This window comes from Scardinius erythrophthalmus, assembly GCF_964197995.2.
Source record: "Scardinius erythrophthalmus genome assembly, chromosome: 5".
Classification (NCBI taxonomy): Eukaryota; Metazoa; Chordata; class Actinopteri; order Cypriniformes; family Leuciscidae; genus Scardinius; species Scardinius erythrophthalmus.
This window is the reverse complement of record NC_138225.1, coordinates 29,080,820-29,096,040: the sequence shown is the minus strand read 5'-3', so window position 1 is coordinate 29,096,040 and position 15,221 is coordinate 29,080,820. Positions and strand designations below refer to the sequence as shown.

The window sequence follows — 15,221 nt, the reverse complement described above, 5'->3', positions numbered from 1 at the left end:
TAATAATATTATATAATATTACTATTTTTGTTTGTATTTTTAATCAAATAAATGCAGCCTTGGTGAGCAGAAGATACTACTTTTAAAAACATTAAAAATCTTACTGACCCCAAACTTTTGAACGGTAGTGTATGTGTGTGTGTGTGTGTGTGTGTGTATATATATCAAAAATACAGAACCATTGTGAAACAATTTTAAAATAACCTTATTCTATTTTATAAATGTATTGTGTCACATGATCCTTCAGAAATCATTGTAATATGCTGATTTGATGCTCAAGAAACATTTATTATTATTATTTTCAATGATGAAAATCATTGTGCAACTTAATATTTTTGTGATAGATTTCAGTATTCTTTTGATGAATAGAAAGTTCAAAAGGACAGCATTTATTTGAAACTAGTTTTTTTGTGACAATGTAAAGGCCCTTTCACACTGAACGCATTTGAACGATGACACTCTTGAATCTAAACAATAGATCCCTATGGAGCTATTCACACCGGGGTGCTAAATTTACTGTTGTATGTTGTGCAGTGGATGAGGTTAAAGTTAAATGGGAAAACCTACGAGATGCATACACAAGGAAAATGTATTCTCGGTCAGCGCCACCTATCGTGCTGGCGTGAATTAGCTGAAGGCCATCAACCATTTCACATTCAGTGTGAAAGCTCAGTTCGCCGGCGATTCGCTTAGTTTTACCATGTTGCACTCAGTGAGAGAGGGTCTTAAGAGTCTTTACTGTCACTTTTGATCAATCTTTCACTTCTCTACTGCATTCCCCAATCCCCAGTGAATCACATGGCCAGCCTGATACGGCATTAAAACAGTAGCTCTGAACGAGAGAATGAACCATGTAAAGATCAAGGCAGGTTTCTGTACTGTTAGACCTGAATTATTCTTATTTGTGCATAAGAATCATCCTGAACCGTACAATTGATACATATAAGCTATTATAGCATGATAACATCACACCCTGCACTAAAGAACCACAGAGACTATCTCAGCTCCAGTTAACAGGCTCCTGCTTTTTACAGGAGACAGAAGGGTTCACGACTCAATATTTTAAAAGAGATGAGTTGAGAGACTGGGCTGTCTGGAAAGTGAAAAGGAAAGAAGTGCTTTTAGTGAGCAGCAGTGAAGAGAGAATTCATCCTCTTCTTGCTAAGAGCTTCAGATTAGACTCTGGCCTGTTTTTCTTTGTCTGACTTTATTCGGGGTTTAGTTTGAGGCTCTCTGCATTTGGGTCAGCTTTCCTTTTAACCAGCTCTTTATTTTGAGTGTTGTTTTTTAGACTCTTATATATTAAGCTGGTTAGACAGTTTTGTGAAAGGTCTTATGCAGGTCTTGCAGAAGTTTGGTAGGTTGTGTGCAGTAGGTCAGAAGTATTGAGCAGTGAATCTGACCTGCGAGAGCTGGAGTCTACATTTAAAGGTGCCTGTGGCACGACGAGGTCGAGGGCCGTGGGAGGACGGCGAGAGGCCGGTGGCGTGATTGATAATGAGCGACACGTGCGCGACGCACCGGTCTCGCATCTCTCACGGAGGAGCGGAAGCATAAAGGGGGAGCGACGACAGTGAAGAGGGAGAGAGGAACAGGCCTGGACTTATGTTGTGTTTTGTTTTTGTTTTATTGTGACAGCAGTCGTCCGTGAGGGGCTGCTGTCTTTTACTTTCGTTTTGTATTTGTTTTATTTTTATCATTAAATATGTTTAAATGTTCGCCGGTTCCCGCCTCCTTCTTCCCATCACAACATACCTCGTTACAGTGCCGTATGTTATTTCTCAAACTCTCAGTTGCTGAAAGTGGTTGATATTTGAAATCAACCCAAACAAACACACTCTCTTCATTGCTCCGGCTCCAAAGATCACCCTCCAATCCTAACCTCCCTGCTCCGAGCAGGTCTTGAACCCCGATCGCTGGCATGCGAGGCTGGTGCACCACTAACAAAGCTGCTAAACAGTAAACACTAGCTGGCCTCCGTTACACACGTAATGCAAGAGTAGATGTCTATATTTATCGCAGCAGAAGCGCAACAAAATAGTGCTTCACGAAAAAAAAAGCAAAGAAAATGAACGAACGACAAGGAAGCACAAAAAATGAACATACACAATAGTAATTACAAACAAGAGTTGTTAATTGCCAACAGCACAGCAGCTCCAGACAAACAATGACAGTCAAAACCAGCGTTCCTCACGTATGGAGTGTAATCAAAGCAACCTCCGCTTCTGCGCTGGAAAGCTTTTCTAATATTAACGTGGGTCCTAAAGCTCTTTCCTGATCATAACCCATTCATTTTCTCAGCCATCTCTCTATAGTCTTTCTTCAAATCTCCCTCTTGCTCGTTCTCTCTTCTCCACCGTCATTTGCCCCCTAATGCTGATTGACTACACGTTTGTTGTTGTGTCAGTCCGATCAACTTTCAAACAGCATTTTTCAAATATCGCTTACCCCACCTTTAAGCAGTAAGGTAAGAGAGGCCGTTGTGAATCGTTACGACTAAAGATCGTTGTTACTCTCAGTGCAGTTCAAAACACAGCACAGCCTTGAGTGACATTGATTTTTAAAAGCGATACTACATAGTGTGTGTGTGTGTGTGTATATATATATATATATATATACATACATATACATACATATAAATATAAATTCAAATTCTATTAAGCAAATTAAAAATATATATTTCTGTATAGAATTCAGATGGGACGGATACGTGTTGTACTCTGCGCTGACTCGTGCATATGATTCGCTCTGTGCTATTGTGTCTTTATTGGGATCTCCAGTAGCTTGTTGTCGTCTCATCTATTTCTTTTTCAACTGTGAAATAATGGGCCAGGGCAGTGTTGTCACCTTGTGGGCAAACTAATTATTGCAAAAAAAATTCAAGGTATGTGTACAAGCTTAGCCTATAGAGTATGTGTGGTTATGAAAAGCATGCAGTTACAGTATGTGCATACTGTGATAATGATAAATTGAGGTTACACCTCGGGTGTGCATTATTTTTCTAGTAATTCAACAGCCCGGAGTCAATTATACTGCTTATACTATGGTTATCTCACCTCATAACATTGTTCAGATGATGTATCTCAAGACATTTGTCAGGCTTTTGTCTTTAAACGCTCTTGTGTATGGGACTAATTTCTTACGCATCTAATCCCAAGCCTCCGTTGCTAATTCCAAAACGTAATTTTAGAGCTAGTAACAGAGACTTAAGCCACTGATAGCAGTCTAATGCAGTTATTAGAGAGAGAGAGAGAGAGATTAAGCGTGTGTGAATTAACTCAGACTGTGCGTTTCTCAACAGTGTTCAGCACCAGCATTTACTAATCGAAACTACATTTATCTGCAGTGCACCTCGCTAGTGAGAAACGTCATGTAGCTTTAAATTTGCTAAATTATTTTACTGAGAAAGTCATCAGAGCAGTGTAGACAACACGCGAGTGTGTGTCCGTACTGTATGTGTTTTTGAGTGGGAAAGAGAGCGCGAGGAAGAGATATGCATTTTTCCATAATAACTAATAAATAAAACATAATTTTGTGGCAAATAACATTAAAATTATTTATTGGTTTTTATCCTATTGTTTACTATATTTATTTGCTCGGGCAGTGTCGTTGTGGGTTTTAGTTCTGTGGGCTGTAAAGACCTTTGAAATAACGGAAATCATTTGGCGAAGTGATATGGAACTGTAATGCGGTCAAGACCTGCCTGGAACTAATTTAGCCGTGCGTCTCCCTGAAAATAAATTAGAACATTCGTCAACCAATCAGATTCAAGCATTCAACATCCCCGTAGTATAGACCTTATGCGCCAGAGAAACAAGGGCGCAGCCATCTTTAGAATATTGTCTTTGAACTTCCGTTTTTGCGGTCGCTCTGTATATTTCTATGGCATTGCTGTCCAGGAGTAATTAGCTTTTGAAGTGGATTTACTTAATGTAAAGTTAACGAAAGTTATTATGAGGACTGTAATGTTTAAAGCAGATGTCTTAACAAATGTCAGTAGAACGGTAAGATTTTAAAACGAGCCGTTAATTCATAAATACGCAAGATCGATGTGAAAATACAGACTGGAAGACAAAAGACAACGAGCGCAGCACTGTAAAGGGGCGGGGCTACATAAGGTCTATAAGTGAGGATAAAGAGTGATCCTCTTTTGCCCGCCTCTTTTCAATCCTTGTTTCTCTTATCTTTTTATTCTCACAGTTCTTCAGCCAGCACCAAACCAGGCAGCTCAAGATGTCCGCATGACGTTTTCCCGCCACAGGCCACCCAATATTCCATCTCCTCCGCCCCTCATTCCCACCTCCAAACCTACAGATAAGCCCTCCTTCATCCAGGGGGGCTCCATTTCACAGGTAAGAGTTTTTGGTGGTTGTTGTTTTTTCATTTAACAAATATATGATAGTAATTCCTTATTTGTTTATTCAGCTCTTATATTCAGCTTGGTTGTTATTTAAAACTTGTGGTGCTTCTGCTAAGTTTCTAATGCTTCCTACATATAATGGGATCAGGCCAGAGGATCAGGAGTTTTCCTGGTATTCCACTCTGACTTGTCTTCTTCCACCCATGCCCTTCAGGGAACGCCAGGAACATACCTTCCGTCTCAAACACATGCTGTGTACGTACCGGAGGTAGTCAAGACCACAGCAGGATCGATCTCACTCGGCTTGCCAAGACAGCAAGACCCTGCCAAACCTGGTGAGAGGCAAACGAGGGGTTCTGAGAGTATAAATACAAGCTCAGCTTAACTAGTCTTTCAAGTCGTGCTTTTTGTGGTCGAGTTTCGCTATGATAACCTCATGCGGTCTATATGTACTCTAAACACCTGGTTGTGGTTGTGTTTGTGTGTGTGTGTTTAGTGTCATATATTAAGCAAGAGGAGTGCTCTCCACGTGGACAGAGCGCTCAGGCAGAGGGTCTCTTATCCAGAGCTCAGTATGAGGGAGTAGTCAGAGGTGAGTTGATAAAATCTACAATAAAATGACTAAAATCAAAGAGTTAATCCCCTGTCATGAATGTGAAATAGAAGCAGCTCCAGAACATTTGACTACAAACTCAAACACTAACTGAATGGTGTTTTTCTTTCTCTCCTCTGCTCCCAGGAGGACCCATTCAGATTCAGGACATGAGAGGGCCACCTGGAAAAGGCCCAGAGGGCTTGACGTATAGAGGTGGCTCCATTACGCAGGTACCTTTATTATAGGCCTTTGTGTAGTATTTGTTTAATTTTCATTTATAGTTGTGAAGTATTTCTCACGCTCGCTCTTTCTAGGGCACTCCTGCCCTGACTCAGTCCAGTGTAGCAGCGGATCTCTTGAAAGGCACTATTGCTAAACTGGCCACAGAGGACCTGAGCGGCCCAGAGAAGAGCCGAGCTGAAGCCCATTCTAAAGCTCACGTCATCTACGAAGGCAAAAGCGGACACATCCTCTCTTTTGACGGTCAGAGCCAAATCTGCTTCCCAGTAGGACTGGGTGATATTTAATGTTATTCATGTTATATTTGTGATGATATATGATTTTAAAATTCTTTTTGGTTTCTATTATATCGAATATTGTCAAAAAGTTATAGTTATAAAGTGATCATTTTTATGTTATATTGTCCAGTCCTAGTCACACCACAGCACAAGTGGAGTCAGATGGTGAAGTGCTTCATTTCAAGGGCTAAATCACATGTTTACGACTAGAGTTTCTATTATTATGGTGCACCACAGCCAGAGCTTACCAGGAGTCTTTTTTACATGGCCTATTGATATTTTTAGTTCATTTTATTATAATAATATATCCATCTCGCTTTATGTTCCCACAGCTATTAAGAACCCTAGAGAGGGCACTAGAAGCCCACGGATGGGGCACGATCTCAAGCGCACATATGACATCATGGAGGGGTCCCCTGGACACCCAGCACGTGAGACGGCACCTTATGAAGGTTAGTCATGTTTTCATTTGCTTTTTCTGAGAAGAATGAAGCACAAGAGTTGAAGAAGTGAGAATGTTTGCCTATGGTGGTTTTTAAAGACATTTTTCGCTGCCAGGTTTGATCAGCAGAGCATTGCCGAGAGAAAGTCCACATGAGTCTAAGGATCGATCCATACTCGCGGGATCCATCATGCAAGGTAATGCTGACCCACCACACTCCTTCAATCCTGAAAATATGTAATTATTTTATAAAAAATATTTATAGTTAAAGACTAGTTGTTTTAATATAAAGGATTTCAAATAATTTCAAATAATAATGCTGTTCCAACTTAGGCTTTTGCTTAACAACCAAATACAGGAGAAAACTTTTCATTAATATTAATAATTATTCTATTCTATATCTATATATATTAGGGCTGGGTAAAAAATATCGATTTCTCGATTTTAATCGATTCTCATTTTTACGAAACGATATCGATTCTTAAATCCCAAGAATCGATTAGTCATCCTGTTTTCAGTTGATGAGTGAATGTAACATTGTTGCGTGCATCCCATCCAATAAATCGCACTAATCTTTGTGCTTTGATATTATTGATATTAAACAAAGTCTCAGATTCAAATTACGTCCATTTTATTACGCAATTCAAAAACATAAATACCGTTTTGGCGCTGTGGCGTGAGATCGCTCTGGCGTAGCTCAGCTCAAGAGAAGCAGCGCGGAGCGCACGTGATCTTCTCTTCCGCCTTAATAACACCAGTTACAGCGCGGAATAAACATGAATGAGCATCTGAAAGTGTGTTAAAAGATGGTGTACAACTTATTGAAATCCGTATCATGTGACATGGAATCGCTCAAATCAGTGTTTCAACCGTGGAAAGACGTCAGTAAATCAGCTTGCAAACAATGTCATGTAACATCACATTTACCTCAGAAAAAACATATCCAGTGACCATAAACTCGTTAGTCAGCTAGAAAAATTAACTCTGGAGAGGAGCATTTTGCTAAATATATGCACCATATTACATATTCATTATAATTTTTAATGTTCTTCTATTTTTAATGCATGTTTGAATAAATCTGGCAGGTTTTTATGACAGCCACCATTTAAATGTTTATATTTCATATAACTTTATTATTATAAAAATAAATAAAAGTGTAATTTAAGTGTTTGTATACAAATCAGTTAATTTTTACCTTATTTTTAAGCTATATTATAGTAGGCTAATGAAGCCTACAGGCTAACTGACTCCCATAGTTAACAGCATTAGTTAAGAGATTTGTTTTCCTTGAGAAAATTTGCCATGTATTGAACCTGATATCCAAAATAATCGATATTGAATCGAATTGAATCGTAATCGAAATCGAATCGAATTGCAAGCTTGCGAATCGAAATCGAATCGAATTGTGAAATTTGTGTCAATACCCAGCCCTAATATATATATATATATATATATATATATATATATATATATATATATATATATATATATATATATATATATACAGTACCAGTCAAAAGTTTGGAAACATTGCTATTTTTAATGTTTTTGAAAGAAATCTCTTATGCTCATCAAGCCTGCAGTTAAAAAAAAAAAAAAAAAAAAAAAACAGTAATATTATGAAATATTATTACAATTTAAAATAATGGTTCTCTTTTTTAATATACTTTAAAATGTAATTTATTTTTGTGATGCAAAGCTGAATTTTCATCAGCAAGTACTCCAGTCTTTGGTGTCTTATGATCCTTCAGAAATCATTCTAATATGCTGATTTATGATCAATGTTGGAAACAGTTGTGCTGCTTAATATTTTTTTTATAACCTGAGATACTTTTTTCAGGATTATTTGATGAATAAAAAGTTAAAAAGAACTGTATTTATTTAGAATAGAAATCTTTTGTAACAATATACACTACCGTTCAAAAGTTTGGGAACAATAACTATTTTTTTTTTTTTAAGAATTTAGTACTTTAATTCAACAAGGATGCGTTAAATTGATGAAAGGTGATGGTAACGATTTATATTGTTAGAAATGTTTTTATTTTGAATAAATGCTGTTTTTATGAATAAATGCTGTTAACGTTTTACTCATCAATGAATCCTGAAAAAAGTATTCCAAAAAAATATATTAAACAGCACAACTGTTTCCATCATTGATAATAACTGAGTATCAAATCATCATATTAGAATGATTTCTGAAGGATCATAAGACACCAAAGACTGGAGTACTTGCTGATGAAAATTCAGCTTTGCATAAAAATAAATTACATTTTAAAATATATTAAAAAAGAGAACCATTATTTTAAATTGTAATAATATTTCATAATATTACTGTTTTTTTTTTTTGTTTTTTTTTTTTGTTTGTTTTTTAACTGCAGGCTTGATGAGCATAAGAGACTTCTTTCAAAAACATTAAAAATAGTAATGTTTCCAAACTTTTGACTGGTACTGTGTGTGTGTGTATATATATATATATATATATATATATATATATTAAGGGAATTTCTAAATTATCTCTCCCTGTGTTTCAGGAACTCCAAGAACATCTGCTGAAGTCTATGATGAGGCCTCCAAGTACGGTAAACAGATCAAGAGGGAAAGTCCACCCATACGCTCTTTTGAGGGAGGCATCACGAAAGGTAAACCATACGAGGGGGTGAACACCATAAAGGCGACGGGCCGCTCAATTCATGAGATTCCTCGTAAGGAGACCCAAGATAGTCGCAAAACTCCTGTTATGGAAGGACCCATTGCTCAGGTACAAGATTTTATGTTTTTGTTGTTTCCCACACTGAAATGTACAGTACTGGTCAAAAGTTTGGCAACATTATTTTTAATGTTTTTGAAATAAGTCTCTTATGCTCATCAAGCCTGCATTTATTTGATTAAAAATACAGAAAAAACTGTATTGTGAAATATTATTGAAATTGAAAATAATGGTTTTCTATTTGAATATACGTTAAAATATAATTTATATCTGTGATGCAGAGCTGAATTTTCATCATCATTACTCCAGTCCTCAGTGTCACATGATCCTTCAGAAATTATTCTTATATGCTGATTTGATAATTGTTTTTTATTAGTGTTGGAAACAGTTGTGCTACTTAGCCTAATATTTTTTGGAACCTATGATTTTTCTAACAATATAAATCTTTACTATCACTTTTTATCAATTTAACATCCTTGCTGAATCTTTTTGAACGGTAGTGTATATTGTTACAAAAGATTTCTATTTTAAATAAAGGCTGTTCTTTTTTTTACTTTGTATTCATCAAAGAGTCACAGGTTCACAGGTTATAAAAAAATATTAAGCTGCACAGCTGATTCCAACATTGATAATAAATCAGCACATTAGAATAATTTCTGAAGGATCATGTGACACTGAAGACTTGAGTAATGACTGTTGAAAATTCGGCTTTGCATCACAGAAATAAATTATATTTTAATGTATATTAAAATTGAAATCCATTATTTAAAATTGTAGTCATATTTCACAATATTACTGTTTTTTTTTTGTATTTTTGATCAAATAAATGCAGCCTTGGTGAGCATAGGAGACTTATAAAGAAAAATAAACATTAAAAATACATTCATATCACATTCAGATCAGTCAAAAGGAAGATGGCTTTGAATGTCTTAAGAGAAGAGTTTCTCTTCATCTCCCTCTAATTTTCTCACCATGCATTGTTTTGTTTTCCACATCTATGCAGGGTATTCCTCTGAAGTATGAGAGCAGTACTGTGAACCCGTCGGCCATCAAGCACAATGTTAAATCTCTGATCACAAGCCCAGTGAAGATCTCACACTCTGCCATCGAGGCGGCCGAGCGCGAAAGGGCCAAGTACGAAGATGTAAAGGCATCCGAGCGCGTCCGACACACAAACTCTACGTCTGTCCTGCGCTCCACACACACAGAGGTGGGAAAAGCTCAGCTCAGTCCAGGCATGTATGATGACAGCAATGCACGCAGAACCCCTACATACACCAGCACCTCTATATCCAGAGGATCACCCCTACTGCGAGGGCAAGAGGGTATGAATGCCTCATCTCTCATTTTGGCTACTTTTTATTTACTCAAAACGTTTTATTGCTCCTATAGATTACGTCTAGCAGTCAGTTTCACAGGTCATCTTGCTGATTTTTTTTCTTGAATAGGAAGTATAACAACAGGTAAACCAGCTTCTCACGAGAGGAAGAGCGCTCTGACCCCAACCCAGAGAGACAGTATTCCCGCCAAGTCACCTGTTTCTGGGGCTGACCCTCATGGCTCTCACAGCCCCTTTGACCCTCACCACAGACCTGGGGTACCTGGAGAGGTGTACCGGACTCACCTGGCGCCACACCTGGACCCCAGCCTTGCCTTTCACCACAGAGTCCTGGACCCAGGTAATTTAAGGCATTATGGGATCTTTCCAGGGGCCAGAGTCATGAAAACAAATTAGATTAGAGTCCAGCATAGGTCTCCAGAGAAAAGTCTGTCGTCTTCATCTGATGATCCAGTTATGATAGTTTGATTTAAAAATTACGAGGTTAAAAAAAATTCAACATGCAAGGGTGAATTGTTCACATTAAGATCCTATACATTTCATTTAGAATGTCAAACATTTTAATGTCAATGAAGATTTAATTTTAAAAAGTATTTTACAAAATACGAAACATTGTACAACCATAGTTGTTTTGTAAATCTGATCCCTGGACTAAGATGTAACCTCATTCTAAACTGCATTACTTAATCAGACTCAGAACGCATGTGACGTGGCTACGCTTTTCCTAAGTCTGGAAAATTTGTGAATTATGAATTAGTTCTGTTCTGAAAAACCACAAACAGGCCTGCACAAAAAACAGTTCATGCGTCACCCACAAAATTAATTAATTGTTCTAAGTAATGACTCTCTCTTAAAAGCACTACTCCCATCTCATTGGTAAACATCATGTTTTGGTTTTTCAACCTGCTCTCATGCATTAGGTAATAGCATTTCCTGCTCGACTCTGCTGTGGCAAATCCCCACCATTGACGTCAAGACAAGAACAGCTGTCTTTTCACCTCTAGTCCTTGTTTTCCTCTGTATATCTCAGCAGCGTTCATGTTCCAACGGCAACCGTCGCCTACAGGTTACCCCAACACTTACCAGCTGTACACCATGGAGAACACTCGGCAAACCATTATGAACGATTACATCACCTCGCAGCAGATGCGGGTCATACCACTCCCTGATGTTGCAAGGGGACTGTCACCACGTGAACAGTCCATTGGCATCCCATACCCACCAGCTAGAGGTAAGGGGCATGATTGTCTAAGGGTGTGTGTGTGTGTGTGTTTGTGACAGTGAATGAAGGGATCAAAGGAAGAATGTAGTCTGTAGATATTGTGTTTGTGTGAACTAGTGGCAACCTTTTCCAGACCATCAGAAGCAAATGACCCTTAAACAAATTCTATTTGCACGCTGTCAATTCATTGAGTTCAATTAGATTGTTAAATCCAGGGCTGGGGCTTTTTTCTAGTTACATATGTTCACTCTGCATCCTATTGTAACATCTCCAGGAACAAGGTTACCTGTTAAACTTTGACCTGGTTTTGATGTGACATTATTTTGCATAAAATGATAAGAAGTTTCTTAATAATAGAGCAGATTCTGAAGGAGTTTGACCCTCAGACCCTTAGCAGGTACTGCTGTCTAAATTTACAAAATACATTGCTTCATGTTGCTAGTTCTAATTGCTAGTTAATTTGCTTAGAGTGAAAAGCTTGTGGAAACCAGCTTTCAGCCCTGACCTATCCTGATATTGTAATTTGAACTCCTTTGATACATTATTAATGAGCTCATTCAAATTTTTAAATTCTTCTAGTGTTTCGTCTAGTGTCATAAGATGCTTCTAGAAGATCAGTAGAGGGTGTTGGCTCTTTAAGTAAAGTTGAAGCTGATTGGTTGTGGATGCTCACCCTCTGGCCCTTTGCTTCTGTCTGTAAAAGGAATAATTGATCTAGCCCAGATGCCACCTACCATCCTGTTACCTCACCCTGGGGGTACAGGTTCCCCCTCCCTGGACCGCATCAACTACATCCCTGGACCTCAGACCCCTTTCCCTCCTAGGGCATTCAACCCTGCCTCCATATCTCCAGGTGAGGATCCCACCCCTCCTCTCCTATCCAACACCTGAACTTCCCCATCTAGTCCTGGTGGTGGTGGTACTTTAGAAACTCGCCCCTTCGCTGCTGCTCTTTTATTAAAGATTCTTTCTTTCACCTAAAACTAACTGCAGCCGTTTTCTACACCACTATGGTGTCAGTGCGCTACTACTAAATCTACAGTGTCACGGCAAAAATAAGTACATTTCACCTGATTTGTGAGTTGGTCTGAATTGATTGTGATGACTGTGTAAAAATACACAAAACAGCACGAGTCCTAAAAATCTGTACCTGACCGAATCACTTCTTACCTGAACCTGACGTGCATAAATACATTTATTTTTTTAAAGGAAAAACCCAGCCCCAGACAGACCTGATTAAAATTAGTCCAGAGTCCAACTGACCCAATTCCAATTTTTTTTAACCCATCTGAACCTGAATGTTATAAGTAGTGACGTCTGTACAACCCGTAATTATCAAATTACCCAAGATTGGAAACTAATATCACAGTTTAATGAACTTAGCAGGCTTCCTGCTGAATTATGTGGGTGCTGACACACATTTTGTACAATTTTGAGGGGTAAGGTTGAGCTTATTAACATTTACAAAGAACGAAGAGAACTGCTGGTATCATTGTCTGCATGATATGTTCTAGAACAAATTGTGTCTTAAGATGTGCGTAGAAATATGTAGGATGTTAGTCGGAATTAAAAAGGCAACGAAAGTGTCAAACTCCCAATTGCTGCAAGTACTTCCCTACATCTACCTCCCCTGAGATCCTGCCTGCACCTGCCCACCTGTGCATGCAGTGTAGGCAAATGTGGCCTCAGTTGTGTCATATTTCAAGCTTGTCTTGGGAATGCAGGTGGTCTGGAGGTAAGTAGACCTTGACAGTCTAAACATCTATTCACACTGAGAATGTAATTGCTAGATATATTTGCTCTCTGTGTGAATATGCTTTTAGAACCATTTCATGGCTCCTTGAATCTCAGTCTGTCAGTGTTGTACTGCAACAGCTGATCTTTATCATTCCATGTGCTTTGTCCATGTCTTTACATACAGAGTGCATACGGTACATACAAATACCTGTTTTTCCTTCAAATCAAGCTTGATTTTTATTTTTTTTATTCTTCTTTGGCATCTTTACTCAGGATTTTCTCTATCATCAAATCTTTCCACCTTGTGAATGCTGTATAAATGTTTACAGTCGTTTTTTTTTGTCTTGTCAGAGTTTTTATTGTTTCCTCGGCCCTACAGTTGCTGATTCTCCTGTTGTCTTCCTTGGTAAAGCACGATACCAGTGTTACTAGTTTAGTTTTTGCATTTTCACTCTTCGCATCATCAAACAACACTATGCTACTCGCGTATCTACAGAGGCAGCAGCCTATGAGCGTGAGGATTCTCTCTGAGGTTTAGTCAGGTTCACGTCATTTCACCATAGCAAAATACTTATAGAGAGTAACCTGCTCTATATATAATTTTTAAAAAATTATAGAAAACTATTGAGTTCAGTCTTCATCTCATGTAACACAAGTTCTTAATATCAAATGAAGATCCACCGCTATGCTCCTTTGATTGCTTGATTGTAACCAACAAAGCTCCCGAACACTAGAAGCACCTTATGTAGCGACTTCATAGACCAAGTATGTTGTATAAAAAAAAAAAATATATATATATATATATTAGGGCTGTCAAAGTTAGCGCGTTAATAACGCGTTAACGCAAAATCATATTAACGGCACTAATTTTTTTAACGCGCGATTAACGCAGCGCGTATTTTCTGTTTGACCTGTGGCCCAACCCCTAGTTGGAGAAATGGAGATACACAGTGTTGCCAACTTGCCGACATTGCAGACCCCTTTAGCGATTTTTTTCCCTTCAACAAAGCGCCCAAACCTTATTTAGTTTCTGAGAATCTACCGGTAATGCCGGTACTGCTCTCTCAGCACGCGCGCGCGCCTCTCTCTCTCTCTCTCGCTCGCTCTCTCTCTCTCTCTGCGTCTCGCGCGGAGGAGCAGCTCTTTAATTCACAGATATTATGTTGCTTCTCTAATTTTACAAGTATAGCCGAAATCAGAGCACAGATATTGTCTTTATCTTATGTGTATTTGATTTCACCAGACGACGGCTCGATTATCAGAATTTTTGTGCAGATTAACTTAACATCTTAGACGGAAGAGCTGGTTATGTCTTAATGGGTCGCGTTTCAGTCACCATTTCAAATTCATTCCGTTGACAACAGAAACAGTAAAATATACCAATGAAAACATTTTTATTGAGAATTTAGCTTCATCAAAATGGGCACAGAGAGAGACAAACTACAATGTAATAATAAATAATTAATGTAGCCTACATTTAGCATTTTTAGAAGAGCTGCCCCTGTCATGCAAAAATCTAATCATGTTTGTGTTAGTAAATTGCACAGTGCAAAGAAAGAGAAGTAATGGTAACCTGGCATTTTTTTGTTCTTTCTACATGTCTAATAGACATGAACAAGTTCTTTGAAAAACATCTATGACCTTTGAAACATGTCTCCTCCTTATGCTCTATATTGACTATGGTTTCAATAATAAACATACATTTGCATAAAGCATCTATTTATCCATGCCCACGTTGATTAGAGTATTACAAACTTGAAAAGTATTAATTTAAGGTACATTTAGAACAAATAAAAAAACGTGCGATTAAATGCGATTAATCGCGAGTTAACTCATGACAATCATGCGATTAATCGCGATTAAAAATTTTAATCGATTGACAGCCCTAATATATATATATAATTTTTTTTTTTTTTTTTTTTTTTTTTTTTTTTTTACAAATATCATGTTTCCATTGATTGGTCTGAATTGCATTTGTTGTAATATGTGGCTGTTACATCAAAAGCAGTTTGTGATTGCATAAAGACACTAAAGCTGTGTCCCAAATCGCTTACTTGTGCACAATTCTATGCCATTTTGTTGTATAAATATTGCGAGTAGTGCGTTCACACTGAAAATTCTAAAAAGAAAAAGAGCACTTTTAGTACCCGGATGATAAACTTATTTAACCGAAAAAAAACAAAGTGTGGAATGTTGGACACTTCATGCACTCAACTGTCGCAGCTTTAATTACTTTTGGAGGGGGAGGGACTATCAGACTGCGATGTTGAAAGACAAAATAAACTTCTGAAGTTCATGCAC

General features: G+C 37.9%; 1 protein-coding gene across 10 annotated transcripts in view; it reads left to right on the top strand.

Moving 5' to 3' along the window:
* The window catches only part of ncor1 (nuclear receptor corepressor 1), a 134,596-nt gene that overhangs the window by 106,119 nt on the left and 13,256 nt on the right, over positions 1–15,221 (top strand). For 7 of the 10 annotated variants that reach the window (XM_081365543.1, XM_081365541.1, XM_081365542.1 and 4 more), the window contains 12 exons: positions 4,201–4,352; positions 4,575–4,695; positions 4,857–4,952; positions 5,100–5,185; positions 5,270–5,438; positions 5,806–5,925; positions 6,032–6,112; positions 8,447–8,673; positions 9,626–9,947; positions 10,071–10,301; positions 10,992–11,192; positions 11,887–12,036. In XM_081365543.1, coding sequence (XP_081221669.1) covers positions 4,201–4,352; positions 4,575–4,695; positions 4,857–4,952; positions 5,100–5,185; positions 5,270–5,438; positions 5,806–5,925; positions 6,032–6,112; positions 8,447–8,673; positions 9,626–9,947; positions 10,071–10,301; positions 10,992–11,192; positions 11,887–12,036 — 1,956 coding nt within the window. The remainder of the gene's footprint in view (positions 1–4,200; positions 4,353–4,574; positions 4,696–4,856; positions 4,953–5,099; positions 5,186–5,269; positions 5,439–5,805; positions 5,926–6,031; positions 6,113–8,446; positions 8,674–9,625; positions 9,948–10,070; positions 10,302–10,991; positions 11,193–11,886; positions 12,037–15,221) is intronic. The other 3 variants (XM_081365538.1, XM_081365540.1, XM_081365544.1) reach the window with 2 other exon arrangements.